At 42.8% G+C, this 26616-nt stretch overlaps 1 protein-coding gene across 2 annotated transcripts in view; it reads right to left on the bottom strand.

The window, feature by feature from the left end:
* Positions 1-26616, bottom strand: part of SSR1 (signal sequence receptor subunit 1) — a 557116-nt gene that overhangs the window by 205424 nt on the left and 325076 nt on the right. For both annotated transcript variants that reach the window (XM_044064904.1, XM_044064905.1), the window contains exons 5-6: positions 742-818; positions 401-479 (exon numbers count right to left, since the gene is read on the bottom strand). In XM_044064904.1, coding sequence (XP_043920839.1) covers positions 401-479; positions 742-818 — 156 coding nt within the window. The remainder of the gene's footprint in view (positions 1-400; positions 480-741; positions 819-26616) is intronic.

Raw genomic sequence — 26616 nt, forward strand, 5'->3', positions numbered from 1 at the left:
TCTTACCTGAGCATCTGAGATGTCAGCGGGCAGCACTCTGCTGGGATAGATATTTGCCCTTTTGGTGGTGGTGGGGAGTTTGCGCTGAACCTGTCAGCTAGGATGTAGTTAACTGAAGCTGAAGAGGAAGAGGCAGACATGTATTTCTCTACACTGTGTACTTCAGACCAAGTACTTCCTGGCAAAAGGACACCCATTAATTGAAATAGGACTGGATTTTCCCGCCATTCTACACCACTAAGAGTAATCTTCATGATCAAAGAGCAAAAGCAAGCTTAAGAAATCTGACCACTTAAAATATAGACAAAAAGGTTAAGAACCAGAGGAGCCTATCAGGTTTGTCTGCCTATCCATAGACTCCTTAACAATCACCACCAACAGCCATGCTGAGGGTACATACCTTTCTAGATTCCAGAAGCTGATGGAGTCCAACAATAAGCAGCAGCCCTAGTCCACCAAGAAACACATACATGAAAATTCTGGAAACAAAAGAAATAGTTCCTTAAGTAAAAAGGCAGAAAAACTCCGCAAAGGAGTTTTACTTATTCTTCAACAATAAAACTAATTTCCTAGACAAAGTTAAGTCACAAAAAATGTCAATCAACATTATAAACATACTTCTGTATCTAGTTCACATACATTTTAATATTTTACTAATTAGACAAAACACAAACATAATCGTGCATGCAGACCAAATCACTTGTGAGTTTAAATACAGAAACTGTTTACATTTCCACTTACGTTTCTCCATCTAATCCATCTTCTTTTTCTGTAATTGTAACAGTTTTGTTGAAAACTGCATCCTGGAAGACATTACCCTGCAATAATATAAGGGCATGGTCAGTCCCTTCACACATTCAAGAAAGAACTTTAATGAACCCAAAGATTTTTCATGAAAAAAAACAAACAAAAAAAAAACAAATTAACAGTGGTCAAACAGCTAAGCCAAATACAGATGCCACCACTTGTTGTTGTGTCTTTCGGCTTTTCCCGGTTAGGGGTTGCCACAGCGGAACTCCAGTCCGCTAATGATTGGCAGTTGATTTTTACGTGCTGAGTTGCCAGCCCTAATGCACAACCTTCAACGAAGGTACGCCCATTCACGCATGTCTCCACGCAGAAGACGGTCTAGCCGAGAGTCGAACTGGTCAGCATCTTACTGTGAGGTGACAACGCTACCGCAGCACCACCACCGCGGATTATACAGATGCCACACTAATGTACAGAAATACAGCAGGGTGTGTGAGCACTTGCGTATACATTTACACACACAGACCCTTAAAGAGATATACATATTTAAATATTTACATAATGGTGCTCATGTAGGGCCCCGATTCCAAAAGACTCAGTGGAATTGAAGTGCTCCAGTACAAGTCTGTCCTGATTCCAAAAGATCCAGTCTCAGTGAAACTGGCTTACTTTGGTGTAAGGCTCATCTATAAATAGGCTTACAACAGTGGCCAGATTTATTTATTTTAATTTTACATTTGTTTACCGGGAAAGTCTGATTGGAACAAGGTCCATTTACAGCGGAGGCCCGGGGAGAAAGGCTCCATAACGTAACAGTACAAATACAACAGACAAAAAAATTTCTGTACAGAGGCATATATACAATCAGAGCTCCATGTCTTTATATGACAACACAATCCACGAATGACAGAAAATTTCTATACAGTTGCATATATACAATCAAGAAGATTTTTTGTACGTTTGATTTGAGCAAGCTTGATATATAGATAGCAAAACTTTGAATTTCCTATTGGTAGTACAAAGCATAAAAATGAAGGAATGGAATCTGGAAAATAAAGCTATTCGGGCGATATGTCACAGCATGAGAAATAGTTTACAGAATAGTAGCTCCTGATAGGGAGTATTTGAGTAGTACAGAATAGCTGAGGTAGCAGTGAGGTGCGACAAGTTAGGAGGAGAGCAGAAAAGATTTTATGTGATACAGGTACAAATTCCAAAAGACTTGCTTAGAGCAAATGACTTACCCTGAGAGCAAGTCTTTTGGAATATGGCCCACTACACATTACATATACAAGTTAGTATGCATATGACCATCACATATGCATTTTACTATAAAGACATAGTTATACTTACAAGTCCAAAAATGACCAGCACTCAACATATTTAATTTAAAGCTGTTAAATAGTGTTCAGCCTTAAAAATAACAGCATAGCCCTAGAACATTTAAAGCACCAAACCAGTTTTTCCCCATTGGCGCTATCAGACTGCACTGTCAATGGATGAAACCAGTTAGCTACTCTGTTAAAAGTTCTAAGGCTATGCCGTTAATTTTAAGGTTCACTGCTATTAAATAGACTTAAATATTTTGAGTACTGGTTGTTTTTGGATTTTGCTGTGCATTTGGACTGTGTACCATATTTTGGGTTTGTGCACTAGTTTGTGTTGGATATAGATATAGACATATCTCTACATCTAATCTATATCTAATTTACATCTACACACACTTAAAAGCTATATTACCTTTATCATCTCCATGTTCGAATTTTTTTGTTTTAACTTGGGCACCTGCATACTACTTTCAAATTCGAATCCCATTTTCACTTGTACTTTCTTTACAACTTTAAAACAGTTTTTATTCCAACAAATGTTTGATGCTTGTCTATGCTCATACTACTAAGTCTGTAATCATTATGCATTTCAAATGTACTTTATTTTTGTATTACTGTAAGTCACCTTCTGAACATTTTAGCCCGACGATATGCTCTTTTTCTAAAGTTACAACCTTAGTTTTGCAGAAGTAAATGGTGTTAGATTTATCAAACTTGTTTAAAACTTTTCTCCCTGGGCTTCTATAGAAAATGAGCTTCAAAACAGCTGGACACCTTGGTTACCTCCCACCACCCAAAAAACACAAAACCGAATGCACACTTTACATTGTGTGTGTGTGTGTGTGTGTGTGTGTGTGTGTGTGTGTGTCTATCCATAGATCTACTGGGGGAGACAGCTGTAGCTCTCTGTATATTTTATATATATATATATATATATATATATATATATATATATATATATATATATATATATATTTTTATATTTAAACCCAGACACGTGAGTGAGAGTGTGTATGTGTGTGTGTGTGTGTATATATATATATATATATATATATATATATATATATATATATATATATATATATATACACACACACACACACACACATACATACACACACATATACATACATATATATATATGTATATATATATATGCACGTGTGTGTGTATGTACACATACATTTATACACACACTTTCACCCACACATTACATACATGATGTTTACGTACTGTGCGCGCAACTAAACGCATGCACGTTGCATCACATATGCATGAACATACAGTTGTATACTGGCTATTCTGCTAAAATATTAGATATTGTAGTAAAAGCTTGCAAGTCATTCATGCTTTGAATATGTCACATAACACAGTAATGAAAGCCTATAACAGCTATTCAACTGAAAGGTGCATGCAGAGGTGCTGTTAAAAGTAAGGCATATAACCTAAACATTAGAGACATTTGCTGATCTACGAGGGATTTGCAAATCAAATCAAGAGGGGGCAGTTGTGATCCTATAACCAAAGGCTGTGGATTTACCAGGAGTCTAAGCTGCCAATATTTTTAAGATGTTATCCTGAGCTACAACAAGGACTCTTCATTTCTGACGGACTTTAGAAACTGAATTACAAGTGATCTGACTGTATTACAAGTGATCTGACTGTAAATAAAGTTCACTGAAGCGACAAATTTAGTCTCCAATGAGCTGAACAAACCTAAACTGGTGCAGAATGTGGGCACCACTTGGTCAGAGTTTAACATAACACATTTCATTCCTGCATCTGTCTGCAAGCACTAACACCTTGCAAATTAATTCTCTCACCTGAAAATGACAGAACTGCTAGTCTCTGCTTGTTACCACGCCCAAAGGGTGAAGAGAACTGCTTGCTTGCTGAATGAACCTTTTCTGTCAAACTGCAAGAAGCTTATGGAACCTATGGTACAAGCTAATATAAATATGGGTCAGCATATCATGAATTTTCACAAGAATCTGGCCCTACTAGGGAAGAGTGAGGTTCCTATCAAACACTTGGTTAAGTCTCCAGGAAGAGAGCTATTAATATCTGTAAGGCCACCCAAAGACCACTTCACCAGTAAAGCAGAGTAAACATAATGAATATTGAGGCATACCTTGACACATTTGAAAGCATGCCAGCCAAGTCTCGCGGGACTAAAATATTTTCACAGCTGATAAGCAAAGCAGCAAATGTTTACACAGACACTAAAAATGTTGACTATATGAACTATCAGGAACTGAAAAAAGAACTCCTCACTGGGCTAGTATGTCTTTAGAACACAAGCCTGAATGTTAGAACTGGGCATTTAATTCAAGTAAAATGGCAAGATCTCAAAGGTCAGACTCTAGGCATGTTTTAAACTTGTCATTACAAGTCTGAAGTAAGCAGTAAAATGAGAGATTTCTAGCAGTTTATAAAATTATAAGGGCACTCCAATGTAAAGCGCAGCAACTACTCGAGTAAACAGGCTTTTCAGAGTGAAACTGGTCGAACAAACTGAAAGGATATTTACTGAAGCACAGTTTAAAACAGAAATATAAGCTTGTAAATAAGAATGCACAAATTTCTGCTAACACCTAGGAAACTAACAGAAAATAAAAACAGTAGGTTTCAAATGTTGAAAGGGGGCATATTGCTAAAAATGTTTGACGAGTAATGTAGCTAACCAAAATGAGATTTGTGACCAATGTATTGGTAATCAGATGCGGCTTTTCCCATTAGGGGTCGCCACAGTGGATCACCAGTCCACAGATTGATTGGCAGTGGAGTTTTTACGGTGTCGAGTTGCCAGCACAACACACAAAGTACAGTTTTGTACCTACCATAAATGTAGATGTTCGAGTGCTAATACAGCTGCAGTCATAACAGATGGGGTTCTCCTGCCATCAGGCGGGTCCTCGGTCGGCCTAATTCCAAAGTCTAGGTCCGGCGGCAGTTGTCGTCGCTTCTTCCCTGACGTCAGTGCGACAGGGGTATAAAAGAAAGTACAGTTTTGTACCTACCATAAATGTAGATGTCCGAGAGGTATGCATCTGCAGTCCTAACAAATGGGTTGTCCTGGCCTCAGGCAGCCCTTCGGTCGGCCGGATTCCAAAGTCTGGGTCTGGCCTCGGCTGATGTCGCACTTCACCTGACGTCATAGCTGCAGTTCAGCAGGTATAAAGGCATCAGCCAACGCCATTTTCCTCAGTGTTTCTTGCCCCAGATGCCAGGAGCCCTCTAGGAAGGCTAAATTTGGATAAATGCAAATGTTTCCAAACAATAGAGAGCAAAAAGAAATAAACAAGTATATACATATATATACAAACAAATACACCATAATAGATTCCCCCAGCTAGCTACAAGATGGGCAAATACCCTAGGAGTACCACAGAGGGAAGGAGGGTGGTAATCTGACTGCAGATGCATACCTCTCAGACATCTACATTTATGGTAGGTACAAAACTGTACTATGTCCTTCAAGGATGCATCTGCAGTCCTAACAAATGGGTAGAATACCATAGTCAAACTGGGGGAGGAGGTAATAATAAGATTATGGTGTAGTTAAGATCCCTTGCAAAACAGCAGTGGCAAAACCTGCTCGGGATCTGGAGTATAAGGGTAGATTATAATGCTTGGCAAATGTATGCACGGAGCTCCAAGTAGCAGCCTCTAAAATGTCTAAGCCTTTTCCTAGAGTCTGAAAAATCCTGGCCCTGCCATTGAAATTGTTCCATCATAGCATGCAAGGTTTCCCCAAAAGAAAATTCCTCAGGCGGAGAGGCAGAAGGAATGGAGTCTTCTGCATCAGAGTCCTCATAAGGAGAATAAGGGCCTTCTGGAGGGTTTGTATTTTCTGTATCATCAGAAGAGTAATCTGAAGAAACTGGCTCAGGGGGCTCTGCTCTAGGCCTCTTCTCTGGAGATGGGTGAGAGGCCCTGTTAGGGTGAGGTTGGGATCGCCTGATCAAAGAAATGAGATCCTCTGCTAGACTAAGCATTTGAGTACTAGAGCTAGGCCTGTGAGAGGGGGTCTTAATAGGCACAGTCTTGGTTGATTTTGCTGCTTTAGCCCTGGCAAAAGCCTTAATCGACATGGATGCAGGGGGCCTAGCAGCTCCACGTGCAGGAGTGGATATATCTAAAGGGATAGTATCAGATAAACCCCGTGAACCGGTAAGAGCAGGTGGAATTTCAGTAGCAGATTCAGCCATGCTGGATGAGGCCTCGGTGGGAGGCAAGCTTTCGGCTGATGGAAGAACAGAGGGCTCGGTTTCAGCCAAAACAGACACACTCGCGGTTGACTTAACCGCGGTATCGGGCGAAACTGCAGACCGTGAGTATCGGTCCTTTTCCTTGCGCTTTTTAGCTAATTGTGTAGTCGGAGTTTCCGACGGCATGTTGTAAGCAAAAGCGGAGCCGAAAAACTCCTCAGCAAATTCCCACCGACGTCTAAGTATCCGTCAGTTGAAAGAAGCACAGGCTAGACAGGCTGCTACGTCGTGGTCTGGGCCTTAACAAGGTAAGCAGTAAGAGTGGAAATCTTTATTTAAACAGTTATTCACTTTTTCTGACATCGGTAGTAGCAATCTCTGGTTCTGACCGACCGGCACTTGCGAACAGCTTCTGCTTCGGGCGCCACGCGGCAAGAAAGACTGAGGAAAATGGCGTCGGCTGATGCCTTTATACCCACTGAACTGCAGCTATGACGTCGGGTGAAGTGCGACATCAGCCGAGGCCAGACCCAGACTTTGGAATCCGGCCGACCGAAGGGCTGCCTGAGGCCAGGACAACCCATTTGTTAGGACTGCAGATGCATCCTTGAAGGACATCCAGCAGACGTCATTTTCTTCAGTTTTTCTTGCCCCAGATGTCAGATGCCCCAAGAAGGAAGGCAACACATAAATTTGTGTAATAAAGCAATGCCATATAATCAAAATATAGTAGTTGCAAGCAAATACACCATAAATGAATACCCAAATCAGGTTGTATGAGAAGGTGTTAGCCAAAAGGCCTGTCCCAAGAGGGGAAGGAGGGAGGGAAACCTGGACTGCAGCTGTATTAGTACTCGAACATCTACATTTATGGTAGGTACAAAACTGTACTATGTTCATCGTGCATACAGCTGCAGTCATAACAGATGGGTAGAATCCCAAAGCTAAGAAAGGGGTGGTAGGCACTAGGTGGAACTAGGAGGAGCCAGGATGCCCTGCAAGACTGCAGTGGCAAAGCCTGCTCTAGTTTTGGAGTATAATGGTAGGTGGTAGTGCTTGGAGAACGTATGCACAGAACTCCAAGTGGCTGCTTCCAAAATATCTTTGGTAGGAACTCCTCTGAGGAAAGCTGCAGAGGTAGCTGTGGCCCTTGTGGAGTGAGATCTGATGCCTGCAGGTGCAGTTTTACCATGAAAAGAGTAACAAAAGCATAGGCAGTGGGCTATCCATTTTGAAATTGTCTGTTTGGAAATTGGCTTCCCTTGAGCTCCTATAGCATAGGACACAAAGAGCTGTTCTGAATTTCTGAAAGGCTTTGTTCTGTCCAAATAACGCAGCTGTCTGTGGATGTCCAAGGAATGTAGTACTCTCTCCCCTTTGTTTTGAGGATTAGGGTAAAAGGTAGGTAAGTGTATAGCCTGATTCAAAGCTACACTGGATACCACCTTTGGCATAAAGGACGGGTTGGTTTGTAAGGAGACTCTGTCCTGATGGAAGATGATAAAAGGCTGCACAGCCATGAGGGCTTGTAGTTCCGATAACCTATGAGCTGAGGAGATAGCCAGAAGCAAAGCTGTTTTCCAGGACAAATATTGCAAATCTGTTGAGGCAGCTGGCTCAAAAGGAGGCAAGGTCAGCTTTTCTAGAATGAAATTGAGGTCCCAAGCAGGTACTGGTTGTTTCCTTGGGGGTTTTATATTCTTAGCCCCTCTGAGGAACTGTCTTAAGAGGGGGTGAGAGAATAAAGGTGGATCAGTGTTGTATTCTGCAGAAATGGCTGAGGCATGGAGTTTGATGGAGGAGAATGAAAGTCCACTGCTTAGCAGCTCAGCTAGATACTGTAATATTTGAGGTAAATTCAGTTTTCCAGGATTCTGGCCCTTTTTCTCATTCCAGGCACAAAACTGTTTCCATTTTGCGGAGTAAGCTTTTCTAGTAGACTGCCTTCTGGCCTCCAAAATGACATCCAGCACCTCCTTGGAGAGTAGGGTCTGTTGTGGTGTTAAGGAATCTTCCATGCGGCTAGATTGAGTGTTTTCAGCTGACTGTGAAGAGTTTTGAAGCTGTGCTGAGTCAGAAGAGGCATTAGAGGTAGGGGTCCATGGAGGGGAATGTGTCAGGCTCCTCAGGAGTGGGTACCAGTGCTGTCTTGGCCAGTCTGGAGCAATGAGGATCATCTTTGGTCTGTCTGCTCTGGTTTTTAATAGAACTTTGGGCAGCAGAGGAAGAGGTGGAAAGGCGTAAACTGTCATTGTTGTCCAACTGAAAGAGTGTCCACTCTCCAGGCCTTTGGATGAAAAGTCCTTGAGCAGAATTTTGTCAACTGGTGATTTTTGTGGGAGGCAAAGAGATCTATGTCTGGCCTTCCCCATGCTTGAATTATCTCTGCAAAAACTTGAGGATGCAACTTCCATTCGTGTGGATCTGTCATATTTCTGCTTAGGTTGTTTGCCAGCGTGTTTTCCTTGCCTGGCAAGTACTGTGCTTGAAGTTCGATTTGTAATTCCAGAGCCATGTTCCAAAGTGATATGGCCAGCCTGCATAGGGGGTATGAATGGGTTCCTCCCTGTTTGTTTATGTACCACATTACTGTGGTGTTGTCTGTCCTTATCAATAGCTGACCTGGATGCAGAAGGTCTTTGAAACCTATAATAGCATTTATTACTGCTAGCATTTCCTTTTGATTGATGTGAAGGTGCTTTTCTTTTTGGGACCATTTGCCCTGAATGCACCGATCTGTCATGTGCGCCCCCCAGGCGTAATCCGAGGAGTCTGTTGCGATGACTTGATTTGCTTGAGGCTTGCAGAATGGGAGACCTGTGTTTGTTTGGCATGCTTGAGCCCACCACAGAAATTCCTTTTGAAGACATGGAATTAGTGGTATTATTGTTTCCAAACTGTGGTTGTGTTGAGACCATAGGTTTTCCAGGCACCATTGAAGTTTCCTCATATGCAGCTTTGCACATGGGATTAGTAGGATGCAAGATGCCATGATTCCCAGAGCCTGCAGGATTTTACTTGCAGTCAGCCTGGTGAAATTTACTAGTGTTCTGAAGTATTGAGTTAGTTGCCCCTGTTTCTCTGGCGTGAGGTAGGCCATCTGGGTGTTTGTGTCCAAGTTGGCACCCAGGAAACTTATTTTCTGAGAGGGTATTAACCTTGATTTCTTTTTGTTGACTGTGTATCCCAGAGAATTCAACAACATTACAAAAGCCAGATGTTTCAGAAGTATGTGCTTGCTGTCCGCTTGGATCAGGCAGTCGTCCAAATATGGGTATATTTGTATCCCTTGAAGTCTGCAGTAGGCAATTACTGATGCCAGGCATTTTGTGAATACTCTGGGCACAGTAGATAAGCCAAAGGGCAATGCAGAGAATTGATAATGGGTTAAACCTGCAAGAAATCTGAGATATCTTCTGCAATTTTGTCTGATTGTGACATGCAGGTATGCCTCCTTGGAGGTCCAGTGTTATCAGCCAGGACTCCTTGCCCAGCATGGGAAGAAGCTGCTGTAATGTGAGCATCTTGAATTTTGGTACGAGTAAAAATGTGTTTAGGATGGATAGGTCCAAAATAGGTCTCCAATCTTTTCCCTTCCTTGGTACCAGGAATAAAAACCTTGACCTTGTTTTGTGAGTGGGTACCTCTTGAATAGCTTTCATGTCCATGAGATCTGAAATTTGTCTTTGTGCCTCTGCCCTTTGATTGTGTGGCAGGTTTGGCATGCCTCTCATTTTTGGAAGGGTGTGAAAATGGAATCTGTAGCCTCCGTTTATAATGTCCAGGATCCATTTGTCTTTTGTGACAATATGCCAATTTTTTGAAAATAATGCCAGTTTTCCTCCTAAGGGTGCTGCCATTTGAGCCTTGCTTGGCATGCAAAGGGGAAAGTCATTGGACTTGCTTTCTGAATGGCTGCGAACTATCCTCACCACCTCTTTGTGTAGGAGTTTACCATTGTCTGCCTCTAAACGATCCTTGAGATTGCCCTCTGCCCCTCGGGCACCTGTATCTACCTCTTTGGGGTCTGTCCGTGGCTGGAAAGGACCAATTTTTGGAAGGCCAATTTCTACTGAAACGTGGCGGTTGTACCTGTAGAAAATCTTTCACTGTTTGCATTGATTTAGCCTTCTCCTCCATTTTCTTTAATGCCTCTTCAGCTTTAACACCAAATAATACATCCTTTTGTAGAGGGGCATCTAGTAATTTAGCTTTGACATGATCTGGTAAGGTTTGCTCCTTGAGCCAGGCATGTCTACGTATGACTGATCCTGTAACAGCAGCTCTACATGAGGCCTCTAGAGCATCAAAACCGCATTGCAAGGTATGTTTACCCACTTGTTCTGCACTATGCATCAAATCCTGCAACTCCTTCAAGTCTGGTTGTTCAGGTTGTGACATTTTACTTCTCAACTGTGATAACAGAAACTGTTGGTACTTTAGCATATGGAACTGACAGTTTAATGCCCTCATGGTTAAGGTGGCCGAGGTGTATACCTTTTTTCCCCACCTTTCTAAGGATCTGGAATCTCTCTCGGAAGGTAATGGATTTTTAGCAGTGGAGGCCTTAATTACCTTGGGGCCCTGTGAGATAGTTTCTGGGTCAGCCGTATGGCTTTTGTATAAAAATTGGTGTGAGTCAGGAACCCGGTAGTACCAGTCAGGCTTAACTGGGGCTGGAGGTAAAGAATCCGGGTTAAGGCAGGCCTCAGAGTACACATCTAGTATGTCTAAGACAGGAGGTATAGCCAGAGGGCTGTGCTGAGGTAGCAAGAGAAAATCCCCAAGCCTTTTCTTGGAATCCGAGTACTCTTGGCCTTCCCAGTGGAAGTGTTCCCTTAAGGTATGCAAGGTTTACCCAAATGAGTAATCCTCTGGAGGGGAGACGGAGGGAATGGACTCCTCTGCATCAGAATCTTCAAAAGGGGAGTAAGAATGTTCCTGTTCAGAGTGCTCTGAAATAACGGAGGCCTGGTCAGAGGAGGGGGATTCTTCCTCCACTCTGGGCCTTTTGTCTGTGGGGGGTTGAGAACCCCTGATAAGAGTAATTAAATCCTCAGCCATTTTAAACATCTGTTTTTTAGGCATGGGGCCTGGAGAAGGGCCCCGTGTAGCTTGTCTCTTAGAATGCATGGCTGCTTTAGACTTGGTGAAAGCCTTGATGGAAAAAGAAGTGGAAGGTCTGAAGACACCTTGAGAGGAGGCAGACCTGTCTACATTTTGAGATTCACCACCAAGAGTGGCTTCGGTATCTGTAGTCGGGGTGTGGGCCGAGGAGCCTGCGACCTCGCGCACAGAAGACACCGCCAATGAAGTGTCGTCGGTAGGCAGGGGCTGTGTAGGCACCTCACTGAAAACCGGGCCACCTGTAGTCGGCTTTGGCGTGGTGTCGGTAGAGGCTGCGGACCTCATGTGTCAGTCCTTATCTTTGCATTGTTTAGACAAAACTGGAGTCTGAGTATCCGACGACATAATATAGTTACATTTTTTGCCAAAATAGTGTTGGGCGAACTCCGCCCGACACTTAATGGTGCGTTTGTTGAATGTAGCACAAAAATGACAGACCGAGACGTCGTGGTCTGGGCCTAAGCAAGGAATGCAGAGGGAATGAAAATCCTTATGCGGTATTTGCTTCCCACATGAAATACAATTATCAACTTTGTCTGACATCGGTCTGAGGCAAGAAAAGTTTCCCCAACGGGGTACTTGGCTTTCAAGAAGACTTTGGTTGCAAAATTTTCGTAATTTCAGGAGCTGGCCGACTGGCACTTGCGAACTGCTTCTGCTTCGGGCACCGCGCGGCAAGAAAGACTGAAGAAAATGGCGTTGGCTGGTTCTTTTATACCCCTGTCGCACTGACGTCAGGGAAGAAGCGACGACAACCGACGCCGGACCTAGACTTTGGAATTCGGCCGACCGAGGACCCGCCTGACTGCAGGAGAACCCCATCTGTTATGACTGCAGCTGTATGCACGATGAACATCCTTCACAGAAGGTGCGCATGTACGAACGCACACACACACATACATACACCTACTGCATGTCTTTAAAACTCATTAGACAGCAGGGAGGACATGCAGACTCTGCACAGAAGGTGCTCCAGCTTAAAAATTGAACCAAAGAACCTCTTGTGGTGAGGCGACAACGTGCTTATTAAAAAGGTGACTTCTAACAAACAAACTGATAAAGACAATGTCTCTCTGGAATGGGATACACAGTAGTACAATCAGCATACTGTCTCAATAGCACTACCAAGTTACCCATATATAATAGTACTGGTGGATGGAAAGAAATTAGATGGACTAAAGGATTCTTTAAACATGCTCATAGTTAAGGAACCTTGTCTGCAGCAAAGCATATGACACAAGAAGGGTGGAAGATGTGCATGTTCACAGTGAAAGGAAAGATCATCGTGTAATACATGTAGAACTTAACTCTACTGGGTAAGACAACACAGCCTGTAGCTTAAATAATTTAACAAAACATTATAATAGTCAGGACTTCCAATTCAAGACACTGTAGATGTCAATGGTGACAGCCTATGTATTATGTGGACTGAAAATACCTCTAGTAAAATAAATGGGGGGGGGGGGCATCAGCAGTCTAACACTAACAAGCGCATACAGTTCTGCAAAAAGAAATAGGAGTGTAGAAACTTCAAAGGGAACAAAAATCTTGCTTCGACTTGAAAAAGGAGAAAGTACAGTTGTGTACACTTCCCATAAATGTAGACGTTTGAGTGTATTCACTGTTTCAGTTATCACATTTGTGTTATCTGCCTGCAGGTAGCCCTCAGCCGGCCTGAATACCAGAGTCTTCAAATTTCTGTGTCGGATACTGTCACTTCTTCCATGATGTCAGGTCGTCAGGAGTATAAAGCATGCAACAGACGCCATTATATCAGTTTTTCGTGCCCCAGATGGCATGTGCCCCCATAATAGAAAGCAATTACATACTAAGGAACACCCCCAGCAAAAAGCAAACACACATAGTATAATATATACCAAACAAGGAGGAAAGGTAAAGTCAAGAGAAGTCAGGGAGGCTGAAGGAAGGGTAACCAGGACTGCAACAGTGAATACACTCTAACATCTACATTTATAGTAAGTGTACACAACTGTACTATGTTCTTCGTGTTTCACTGTTGCAGTCATCACATTTAGGTTGATTCCCAAAGCTAAGTTAGGGTGGAGGTAGTTAAAGAGCATTAGGGCTAGCAATAAGGCCCTGTAAGACTGCTGTTGCAAATCCAGCTCTGGATTTAGAAAAGATAGGCAGGCGGTAATGCTTGGTGATATGTACAGAGCTCCTGGTTGCAGCTTCCAGGATGCCCCTGGTAGGGACTCCTCTGAGAAATGCAGTAGAGGTAGATTCAGCCCTGGTGGAATGTGCTCTTATCCCCTGTGGGATAGGTTTTCCATAGTGTTTGCAGCAGAAATGGATGCAATGTGCTATCCATTTGGGAATGGCTTGCTTTGAAATGGCCTTCCCCTCTGCCCCTGCAGCAAAGCTAACTAGCAGCTGGTCAGATTTTCTGAGAGGCTTAGTCTTGTCCAAATAGAATCTAAGCGGTCTGTGCACGTCCAGAGAATGCAGTATCCTTTCCCCTTTATTCTGAGGATTAGGGAAAAAAGGTAGGCAAATGAATGGACTGGTTTAGAGCCACACTAGACACCAACTTGAGCATAAAGGATGATTAGTCCCGAGGGAAACCCAAAACATCATGGAAGATGATGAAAGGTTCCACTGCCATGAGGGTGTGCAGTTCAGACACTCTTTTTGCTGAAGTGATGGCTAGACATAAAGCTGCTTTCCAAGAAAGGAATTTCAACTCTGCTGTAGCAGCTGGTTCAAAGGGGGGAAGACTGAGTTTTTCCAATACAAAGTTAAGGTCCCAGGCTGGAGTGGGAGCTCTCCTGGGGGGTCTTAAATATTTGGGCCCTCTAAGGAATTGTTTTAGCAGGGGATGAGATAAGAGGGGTGGCTCAGTATTATAATGTGCTGATATGGCAGAGGCATGAATCTTAATAGAAGAGAAAGACGGGCCCTTGTGGAGCATTTCTGTTAAATAATCTAGAATATGAGATAAGCTGGGCACCACTGTGCCCATCCCCTGAGCCTGGCTCCAGGAACAGTATCTTTTTCACTTTTCTGAATAGGATTTTCTAGTACTAGGCCTCCTTGCCTCAAGAATGACATCCAGCACCTGCTTACTGAGGGTTGCTGGAGGTGAGCTCAGGGAATTAGCCAGGCTGCAAGGTTCAGGGTTTGAAGCAGAGGCTGCAGAATCTGACCCGTCTGCTGGGACAGCAGGGAGGGGGTCTGAGACAGGTGTCAAGGTTGCAGCACTGTCCAACTGAGTAAAAGGTGGTACCAGTGCTGGCATGGCCAGTTTGGTGCAATCAGTATTGTCCTTGGTTTGTCCTGTTTGATCTTCAGTAGAACCTTCGAGAGGAGAGGCAGGGGGGAAAGCATAAACTGACAGGCTTTCCCAGGTAAAGGACAGGGCATCCACCTTCCAAGCTTGACTGTGGGGTGTTATGGTGCAGAATTTGTTCAACTGGTAGTTCTGAGGGGAGGCAAACCGGTCTACCTCTGGTGTCTCCCATTTGTTCCTCAAAAGCTTGAATGTTTTGGGTTCCAGTTTCCATTCGTGTGGGTCCATGAGATTTCTGCTTAAGTAGTCTGCCAGTGAATTTAGTTTGCCTGGCAGGAATTGAGCTTGCAGGTTCACTTGGTAGCTCAAGGCTGTGTTCCACAGAGCCATGGCTAGTCTGCAGAGTGGGTAGGAATGGGTTTCCTCCCTGCTTGTTTATGTACCACATAACTGGTGTAGTCTGTCTTTACCAGTAGTTGTTCTGGAAGAATAAGGTCTTTGAAGGCTGTCAGAACATTCTGTACAGCTAACATTTCTTTTAGATCGATATGTAGGTACATCTGTTTTGGGTTCCATTTGCCCTGAATGCACTGCCCTGCCATGTGAGCCCCCCATGCATAGTCTGATGCATCTGTTAGGGTTTGGGCGGCAGCGGGTAGAGTGAAAAGGAGTCCCTTGTTGTGGTAGCAGACCTCTGCCCACCAAAGGAACTCTGCCCTTAGGCAATGAATGATGGGAATCATTGTTTCCAGGTCCTGAGAATGTTGACACCAGACTTTTTAGATACCATTGAAGTTTCCTCATATGCAGTCTTGCATATGGAATTAACAGAATGCAAGAGGCCATGAACCCCAGGGCTTGCAGGGTTTTCCTTGTAGATAGCTGGGTTTTCGTGGCCTGTAGTTTGAAGTATGTTGTCAAATGAATTTGTTTCTCTGGAGTGAGGAATGCCATCTGGGAAGTTGTGATCAATCTTGCTCCCAGGAATACAATCTGTTGGCAGGGTAATAGGTGTGATTTCTTCTCGATGGTGCACCCCAGTGAAGTTAGAAATCTCTTTACAAATGCCAGGTGTGTAATAGCAAGTTGCGACTCTGTCTGAATCAGGCAATCGTCCAAGTATGGGTAAATCAGAATATTTCTCTGCCTGCAAAATGCAATAGCTGGAGCTAGGCACTTTGTGAATACCCTGGGTGCAGTAGATCAGCCAAAGGGAAGTGCAGAGAACTGATAGTGCATGGAGCCTGCCCTGAAGCGTAGGCATTTTCTGCAGGATTCCCTTACTGGGATGTGCAGGTAAGCTTCTTTTAAGTCTAGAGTTGCTAGCCAGGCAACCTTGGGTAGCACAGGAAGAAGCTGTTGAAGAGTTAGCATTCTGAATTTTGGAACCACCAGAAAGGTGTTGAGAATAGAAAGGTCCAGGATAGGACGCCAGGAGTTTTCTTTTCTGGGAACCAGGAATAGTCTTGAATAAAAACCTTGTCCCCTTTGTTCTGCTGGGACAGGTTGAATAGCCCTGATACTGAGGAGAGACTGCACTTGGTTTTGGGCCTCCACCCACTGGTTTAGGGGGAAGTCTGGCCACTTGGGGTTGGGAGTGAGTGGAAGTGGAATCTGTATCCTAGGGAAACTGTTTAAAACCCATCTGTCCTGGGTAACGCGTTCCCAGTTTTTTGCATGCAGGGTGAGCTTTCCTCCTAAGGAAGCAAGTAGTTGAGCAAGGCTTGGTAGAGTTAAAAATAAGTGATTGTGCCATTTTTCCATAGGGGGTTGCTTACTACTCCCTGCTTTGGAAGTGGGCCCCCCCCCCACTGCTTAGATCTGTGCATAGCCTGAGACTGAAGCCTTAGTGGTCTGCTGCTTCTGGGTTTGGACTGAGAAGGCCTGGAAGGGACTGGAAAGGACCAGTTCTTTGAAGATCAATGCCTACTGAATCTGGGTGGCTGTACTTGTAAAAAATCTTTAACAGTCTGCATAGATTTAGCTTTTTCTGCCATCCTTTTGAGGAGGACTTTTGCTTTGTTGCCAAAAAGGCGCTCTTGGTTTAAGGGTGCATTCAGTAATTTAGCTTTAACATGATCTGGCAAGTTTTGTTCCTTAAGCCAAGCATGCCTTCTAAGTACAGACCCAGTGACAGCAGCCCTGCAAGATGCTTCCAATGCATCAAAAACCACATTGCAAAGTATGTTTACCTACTTGGTCAGCAGAATGCATTAACTCTTGTAAATCTTCGTGTTCAGCACAGTCAGGAATCAACATCATTTTCTGTTTAATTAATCCCATAATATGCTGCTGATACTTTAACATATGAAACTGGCAATTTACAGCCCTAATTGCCAAAGTAGCAGAAGTATATACCTTCTTACCCAATCTGTCTAAAGCTTCCAGAATCTCTATCAGAAGGGGGAGGATTTTTGGCAGTAGTAGCCTTGATGCATTTTTGGTCCTTGGGAAATGGTCTCTGGATCCGCAGTAGGATTCTTGAAAAGGAATTTGTGAGAGTCAGGTACTCTAGTACTGGTCAGGTTTCCTGGGAGCTGAAGGAAAAGTGTCTGGGGCAAGGCTGGATTCCAAGAAAACATCTACAATCTCTAGAACAGGAGGGATAGCTAGAGGCCTGTGTTGAGTCAGGTTTAAAAATTCCCTAAGTCTCTTTTTGGACTGAGAATAGTCCTGGCTTTCCCAGCGGAAATGCTCCGTAAGGGTATGCAAGGTTTCACCAAAAGAATAATCTTCCGGAGGGGAAGCAGATGGAATCCTCTGCATCAGAATCCTCATAAGTAGACAAGGGTAAATCCTGGTAGTCAGAAGGAACAGAGATATCAGATTCCTGATCAGAAGAATCAGAAAGAAAATCAGTTCTAGGTCTTTTAGAGGGGGAAGGTTAGCTTCCCCTAATTAATGTAATAAGGTCTTCAGCCATTCTAATCATTTGTTTTTGAGGCATATGGGCCTGAGAATGCACTTTGGTCATCGGTTTTCTAGGCTTAATGCGAGCTTAAGGCCTGAGGAATTCTGTAGTCTTAGCCTGAAATGAAGTCGGTTTAATATGAAAATTGGTAGGCCTATATACACCCTCAGAAGCCGGTGCCTGCATAGCAGCTCCGGACCCATCCAAGGTAGAAACATCCACAGGTTCCACAGTCAAAGCAGCATCTCGCGGCATACCGGACTCCGAATGGGTCTCCATAGAGACCTGCAAATCTGCAGTAGCGGGTATCAGGGGCTGCAAAAGCACCCAAGTACAGGCAGACTGGCAACTAGCTTATTGGAAGCATTGTCGGCAGTTTTGGACCCAAGCCGTCTGTCCTTAGCCTTACTTTTTTTTTGGAAGATCGGTAGTCGGATGGCTTACTGAAGCCATTCTGGAGGACGGAGAACAAGAACGAAAGTATTTAGCTACAAAAATGACAGACGACAAATAGTTTGGGCGTTGAACAAGGCACAAAATCGACAGTGAGGGATGCCGTGGTCTGGGCCTAAACATGTGACACAGTAAGAATGAAAATCTCTAGGAGGTGTTTGCTTTCCCCAGGAAAGACCATTGTTAATTTTTTCCAACATCGGTTAGAGCAAGAAAAAAGGATACCCAACAGGGTATTTATCTTTTTGAAGACTTCAGGTCTGAAATTATTTCAGGAGTTGGCCGACCGGCACTTGCGAACTGCTTCTGCTTCGGCCACCGCACGGCAAGAAAGACTGATGTAATGGCGTCGGCTGCATGTTTTATACCCCTGATGACCTGACGTCATGGAACAAGCGACAGCATCCGACACAGAAATCCAAAGACTCTGGTATTCAGGGCGGCTGAGGGCTACCTGCAGGCAGATAACCCAAACGTGATGACTGCAAGAGTGAAACACAACATCAACCTTTCTACTTGCATGTCATCAGACGCAAGTTAAGGAATTCTATAAAAAGTTAAGTTAGTGAGTGGAAACCACTGCAGAAACTGAACAGAAAAAAACAACCCTTAGTGCAGGACATGGAACCTTTTTTAGAAGAGTCTAGAAGTAAAAGCAATGAAAAATTTATTTTATTTTTTTTTATTTTACATTTGTTAACCGGGCTAGTCCAGCTGGATACATGTCCATTTTCAGTGGAGGCCTGAGGAGAAAAGCTCCGCTATCTACTACTTGACAAGAAAATAATACAACAATGTACAATAAAAAAGAAAAAAACAAGAACTTTAAACCTCAATTACAGGATGATTAGGCAAAAGAGAACAGACAGAGACTTAGAAGGTAAGCAAGGTCAGGTAACTAACTAGGTTACAGAAATTAATAACATTATCTATAAGATGAGAAAAGAAAGAATTTGGGTAATGTCTATTTTTGGGAGGGGGAAGACAGATACACTTCAGAAATGGAAAGTGTATTATGATAGAGTTAAGAAAAAGGAGGAGAGGGGGGTAAAGAAGGGAGGGAGTCAAAAAGGTCAGCCAGGGTTATTGCAAGAGCATAGCCAGTGGTTGGTTAGGAAGTGTTTAAGTTTGGTTTTAAATAGTGGAATTGAGGTCAGGGATGTAAGGTCTTGAGGAAGTTGAGGTCTTTGCAGTGGCAAAGTGGGAAAGACCCATAACTACAAAGAAAAGAAATGTTTTAGACTCGTAGGTTTCTCTTGAAGGTCAAACGAGGGGATAGTCAGAAACAGGTGTCGTTCTGCAGCATGATTTAAATAAACAAAAGTTACTGAAGTAAAAGTAAAGGAATTGCCAAAACCAAGCACATAAATTAGTCATTGGCGTCAGCTGCCTTTTGTAGAGGAAGAAATAGGAGAACACACTCATGTTTACATTCATAGGTGAAGAGACTATAACCTGTACCACATCAGTGTCCTGACAAACGTTTCTAACCTGGCAAATTTGTAGATAAGCAATGACAAATTTAATAAAGCACAGAGGAAGGCTAATACTTCAATCATGTGCAAAGTAAACAGTCAGACCAGGAGAGAAGAAAGTTCAGCAGACTGATTCATCCCATACCAACACTCTGGATTAATGAGTGATTTGCTGTACAAAGTAGGGAGAAATACTACATCAATCGTCTGTCAAAACCTTTTCAAACAATTGCAATGAAACTGATAGAGGTGTGCGTGCACATGAACCTGTTTGAGGGGATAGGGCAACAAAAACCTGGACAAAAATCAAACCTAGATTTTACTGATCTGATGAAGCTTCTGTGCAGTTTGTCCATAATAAAGTGCCATACCCTGGATTCAGAAGTCTGCTGACACCTTTGTCTATTACTAAAGGCTCACTTGAATGGATGGTTATGGATCCAGTAAAGCCACTGATAAAAGTCCAGTACTGACACATACATTTTCGTCGTTACTGACACTGCCACCAAGTTTCACAAAGCAGAATCACTATGAAAAGCCAATGCTAAGTCAATAGTCAAACAGGGATACCCAGAAAACAGGACTGGTTAGTGGAGCACTTTAATAAAATTTAGAAATTTTTGCTAAAAAGTGGTCACAGAGTAAGACCTTAAGAAATGGGATGAGATATTCCCCCTACTGCCTTTTTCATTGTTAAGATAGATACCCCAAGCTTCAAAGGATTTACTCCATTTGAGTTACTTTACGGGAGACATCCACAAGCCTTGCTGGACATACAAAAGGAGACCTGGGACGAGGACTGCAAGACAAGTTAAAATCATTATGCCGATGGTCAATTCAAAATAGGATGTACAGACTCAGGTTAAAACAGGAGAAAGTCCTACTTTTAGCTCTTTCTGCTGAAAATAAATGCCTAACAAGTTAAATGATCCTCTGAAGTAGCAGAGGATGAGAAAAAAACAAAATAAAAACAAAATTACAACAGAAAAACTGGCAAGTAAAAATTAAAACGTATACATCACATAAATGTGCTAAAACCCTACAGGGAAACTGAAGCCTCTGTAGTTAGCATGGGAGCAGACAAATACCAATAATATGGTGTCAGGGAATTATATCCCTGCTGTTCAATTAAACAAACCTTTATACCTACAGCCCAGAAAATAGTAGTACTTTTTTATATTAAACATATATACGTTTCTTGCTTGTTTTGTTGTCTTTTTTTTAAATCTCTCAACTACCAGGCAGAGCAAACTTAAGAATGATACTGACACTATGCTGGGGAGAAGAACTTAAAACTGTGCGGTCTACCCATGACTCAAAGAAAAGCAGTAAATGAAGAAAATGCTTAAATTTAGGGGGTGGGAAGGTGGGTGAATAGTATGCAGTTAGCCTGAGGGCTTTTCTTAATTCTCTCAACTCCGAAATAAAATTGAAGGCCTGAGTCATATTCAACTCCATGTCTTGTTTTCGCAAATTATACAGAGCTCTGTCACTCACTATAGTCCATCTGATTTTGATATTAACCATCTAGTGATACTTTTCAAAAGCTTAAGTGATGTCTTTACATACGAGTGTCTACTATGACCAGTGAATTACCTTGGCAGAATTCTACAAGCCTATGCCCCTATAAAATTAAGCACAAAACAAGTTTTTCTTATTTAATGCAAATAAACAAACAGAACCCAGCTAAAGAAATGAATCTGCATGAATTGAACTTTCACATTTACTACAAATAAATACAACTTGGCCAAGACTGGCTTCCAAAGATTACATCCATTTATATTCACCCCCCCCCACCCACACACACACACACACACACACACACACAAAAACATAGCTGCCAAGGGCTTGTAAGACTGCCCCTTCCACCCACCCAATCTCAATAGTTGTATTCCCCATTCTTCTGCATAAAATTATCTCTGTTCTGGTAGGTGGATTTGCAGACTGCAAAAAACATTTTTGCGTTTACAAGTACATTAGACTGCCACTGGGAAAACTGCTAAAACTTTATGTAATGCTGAACTGGCAAGCCAGTGCTATTGCTAAAGAAAAAGTACACTTCATATGTTAAAGTACTTCAGGCTTGATACTTTCAATGCATGCTCCTTTCTTGTCCATGAGCAGCTTGTCCTGGCTTTAATGTATGGCATTCTTACCCACAAGCAACTTTTTAAATTTTTCTCCTCACTGTCTGAGTTACTCGCATTTTATCAAAACCACTCTCACTGCTGTTTAAACCTTCCCTTAATTCCACTGTCACTGATTGTTTTCCTTGGGCTAATACCTTCATCTGTGAGGAGTTCTAAACATCGCTATGCTCAGGGTCAGTACGGTATCCTAACCGCAATTATCACCCACAACCTCCATGTCTAAAATTTATACTGAAATTGTCACCTCCCCTTCCTACTTGTCTCACCAATCCCTGTTACTACCCCATTCCTCAAAAGCATTCACATAAACTCTTTACAATCTTACGTCGCCTTCCCTTCACATTTACTCTTCTTTACTTTCTCACTTAATTTACTCTTCTCTATTGTTCTAAACTTCACAATCTATACTTTTATTCTGTTTCCCCTTGTACTATAGTAACTTCTCTTCAGCAAGTCTTTCCTCTACATTACCCCTCTTCAGCAAGTCTTTCCTCTACATTACCCCTCCTTTCATAATACTGACAGAAACACAATACCTACAAACCTTTTATTTTCCACATCACCCATTTAAACATTACCCTAATACTTCCTTTAATTCACAACTGCATCTTACCACACAGTGGTATATTCACATTTCTCTGACTATACTGTATTAAAATCTTAACCTTTCTCCATTGCCATAAGGGACCACCCTGCTTGGAATCTCTGGAAAGCTACTTCTACTCATCTATTTTCCTCTTCTTCCTCCCTGCTCCTTTAACATCTTAGCCTTTTCATTCAACTATTATCTCCCCTTAACTACTCCACAGTCCTCATGTTATCCTTTTGCATCTACAACTCTCTACTATTCATTTTATGTCACTTGACTACCTACCATGGTACTCTCACACTTAAATACCAGCCACCCTACCTATACTCAGGCTAAACCCTCCTTCATATCCATTTCCTCAGATTTAATGTTCAACCTATTCACCTTTTCAAATAGAAAACATCTAAGCACTCCGTTCACTTTGACACAACCTGAACAAATTCATATACTTTTAAAAAAAAAAACAAGTCACTTCTCTAAAAACTCACTCTGTGGTGATATCCATCCCATCCACAGCCCCTCAGCCTCATCCATTCCACCATCCTCTGCCCCTAAACTCCTATACAACACAAACAAAAAACTTTTCCTTACTTCTATTAACATTTGGTGCACTCAAAGTTAGAAACCTGCAAGTATGGTTTCTTTAATACTTGCCAGATACTACTGTCATTACTGAAACATGGCTAACTACATCTTTCTACAAGCATCCTCCTGCAAAAATGTGACAAAGCATGGAAACAGCACAAAGACAAAACCCTTCGAACCTTGCATCCATTCAAGGAGTTGCTCAACCTCAACAAGAAGCAAATTCTCCTAGACAAAACAAACAAAAAAGAAAAAAAAGAAAAAAAAAAAAGGAACGCTCTAACCCACAATATAAATCATAAAAAAAAATAAACAAATTCTGGAACTCAAGAACATTTTTCAACCTGGCTCTCTTTCCTCATCAAACCCCTAACTAGACATGTGCCCCCTCAGAAACAGCAACCTGGCTTAACACTTTCTTCAATCATAGCCTCTCTTACCTCCGGCTCTTCCTAAACATTTAATCTACAGCAAACTCTACTGGTCCTGACATCCACACCTTCAATCTCCAACTCGTCATAAACAGTTACTAAAGAAACTGTTCTGCTGATCTCCCTGCAGAATACCTTAAGCTCAATGCAGACTCTACAACATACCTAGTGTCAATTCTCATTTAACAGATCTAATTCAAGACTCCCATGTCCCTGCCCTGTGGGGGAAAAAATAATTATTCCCCTCCATAAAGAGAGTAATGCATCTGAAATCTCTAAGTTTAGGCCAACTGCAATCTTGTCCCCCCATTTCTAAGATCTGAAAACAGGTAATCCAGAGGTCTTAGGTTCATAGGTTTATACTAGGCTATCTGCCCTAAGGCATTTATAAGCCTAGCCCAAAGTTTTGTGGCTTACGCCACCCCTTATATGAAAAAATACTGTGCCCATTAGTTTGTTGTGCCTCTGTCCAGAAGTGACACAGAGATGATTCCTGGGGTAAACCTACGATCTCCCATCCACAGGTCAAGATTTCTCTTGAACAGAGCCAGCGAGGTGCTCTGCCTCACATGGACCGGGATTTTATTCCACAGCATAGGGAGTCTCTGAGTGATAAATCTATCCCTCCAGCACGTCCTATTTATATCCGTGCTAAGGTTTAAGTCGTTTGCTCTAGTGGTTTTGGTGGATTTGGATTTTTTGAGGTGGAGCATGTCCATTAATTCCGGTTGGACATGGCCTTGTATGTCGGGCACATGTCACCTCTGAGCAGACGGTATGAGACTGAATAGAGCTGGAGTTTCTTCAATCTGGCAGCATATGACAGATTTTGGAGTCCCTTTATCCTTTTGGTGAGGAACTTTTGGGGTCTCTCCAATTGCTGCAGATGTCTGGTGAGATGCATCCCGAATGGGGCATTGTACTCAATCATTGGTCTGATAAGTGAAGAGTACAGGGGAACAATGACCTCACTAGATCTGGATGTGAATCCCTTCATGATCAGGTGGGCATGTAGAAAGTCTTTCTAACCACTTTAGCAACGTGAGTGTCAAAAGAAAGGCCACTGTCAACCTGGGTCCCCAGGTCCCTGAGAACCTCTTCTGTGCTTAGTGGATTGCCGCCTATATGGTAGCTTGGGGTTACCTTGTTTTTCCCGAAGGGTATGACTATACATTTTTTGGCGTTTAACTTCAGGCCATGGCTCTGGCACCAGCTATCTGTTTCCGTGAGTCCCTTCTGAAGGATATCCGTGACCGATGCACTTTCCACTATGGCGCCCAGTTTGCAGTAGTCTGCAAACTTTGTCAGCCAAAGTCCTCCCATGTTGGCCTGTACTTCTGAGAAGTAGATGCGAACAATAGGGAGCCAAGGACCGAGCCCTGTGGGACACCACTTGTGACCCGGCTTGGCTTGGAGTCTGACATAGCGCCAGCAATTCTAACCCTGTGGGTTCTGTCCTTAAGCCAGTTTGCAACCCATCTTGTGACATATGGGTTTACATTTAAGCTGGTAAGTTTTTCTACAATACCCGAGTGGGGTATTTTGTCGAAAGCCTTTGCAAGGTCAAGGTAGGCTGTATGGACTGCCTTTCCCTCATCAATGGCCTTGGTGACTGTTTCGAAGAAGTCGACCAAGTTCAAAAGGCATGATCTGCCCTTGACGAAGCCAAACTGGGTTGGGTCCAATGTCTGCAAGTCCCCTATATCTTTGTTTATGAGCTCCATTATGATCCTCTCCATATCTTTGCAGACTAGACTTGTTAAGCTTATGGGGCGGTAATTACCAGGGTCCGTAGAGGCACCGCCTTTGTGGAGTGGGACCACAGTTGCCATACGCTACTCCTTGGGCATGTATCCTGTGGTAAGGCTGCAGCTGCCTTATGTGCGGGTTTAATTCCTCATTTAGCTCGTGTAGCACACAGTCAGGGACACCATCCGGTCCCATTGATGCTGTGTTTTTAGCTTTAGAGAGAGCAGCTTTCACCTGCGCATTTGAGATGTCTGGGAGGCTACACTCCGCTGGGATAGTTATCTCTCCTTTAGGGGGGGAGAGGGGGGTGAAGTTTGCACTGAACCTGTCTGCCAGTATGTTGGCAATGTCTGTGGGTTCAGTGATTTTTGTATCATTTTGGACTAATTCTTCTCACTCTTAGCATCAAAGGAAAGCCCAAGTCCCAAATCAGCAGTGAACTAGTGACACGAAAAACAAGCCACATTTTTTTTTTGTGATCTCTAGATGTGTACAAATCTAAAGTAAGTGGCAGGACCTTGAAAGTGTTTTCTTACCTCATGGTTTGCGCAAACTTGTACAGCAACTTTCAGTTATTTGAATTTTTTGTTTGTTTGTTTTCACTACTGATTTGGGCTTTCCTTTTGGTGCCAAGAGTGAGAAAAGGTGTTGAAACTCCCACCTCCCTGTCTGACAGCCCACTCCAATACAGATTACATCAGCCTCTTACATCACTTAACCCCACCCCAGGCCCCAATGAGACCACCCCCTCTCTCAGGAGATTGGTTAACTGCCCTTCTTCCACCTGATCCCTCCCAGTTTCCAGCCCATTATCTAGTCAAGCACAGAGTTATATAGCTCTTGTGCACTAACTTTACCACCTGGAACCCGAAGAGAGGAAGAATCAGAAAAGAAGAGCCCTCAGTAACTCCTAGACTCAGGAAGAAGCTTGACAACGAAGACCCCAAACTGCAGTAGCATAAAACTACCCTCTCGGACAAAAGGCATTCCACCTCTCATAGCAGCTACCCCACAGCAACCAAATATAAATAATGTAGCCACTGGGCTGGCAATTAAATTTTCTATAATCTGCAGTAGAATGAAATTTGTTGTTCAAGGGCACCACTACACTGCTATACTCTTTACATCATAGGCACAATATGCCTATGCTCAAAGAAGATCCGAAATTCTTACATTTAAATAAGTGTCCGTATACTCTGCAGTTCACCACTTGTTGGGATTTTACTCCACGGGCACAGAAAGCAAAAGGTACTGAGGTCTCAAACTGTACTTAGTTTTCTCCTCCTACTTGCGCAAACCCACGAGCTCTGTAAAAAGTGAGCTCTGTGACTGGTTTTCCAAAGTATGCTATTTCTCTGGATGCATGTAATGTTCAAAAATGGTAATCACCAAGTGTAGCTTTAAGTGATTTGACTACCTCCTTGCATACAAAATGGTCTGCCTTCATCAAGGGGAAGAATTGGGACTGGTCACATCAATCATGTACATCAGCCTCGTATAAGCAGGTACTCAAACCCTTTTTGTTACACAAGAGAATATTGGCCTTTCATATTAAATGTCAGGAGATAATGAGCCCCGTAAAAGTGGGCAAAAACTTTTAAAAAAAA

Source organism: Protopterus annectens, chromosome 3.part0, assembly GCF_019279795.1.
Source record: "Protopterus annectens isolate FY-2018-M chromosome 3.part0, PAN1.0, whole genome shotgun sequence".
NCBI lineage: Eukaryota > Metazoa > Chordata > Ceratodontiformes > Protopteridae > Protopterus > Protopterus annectens.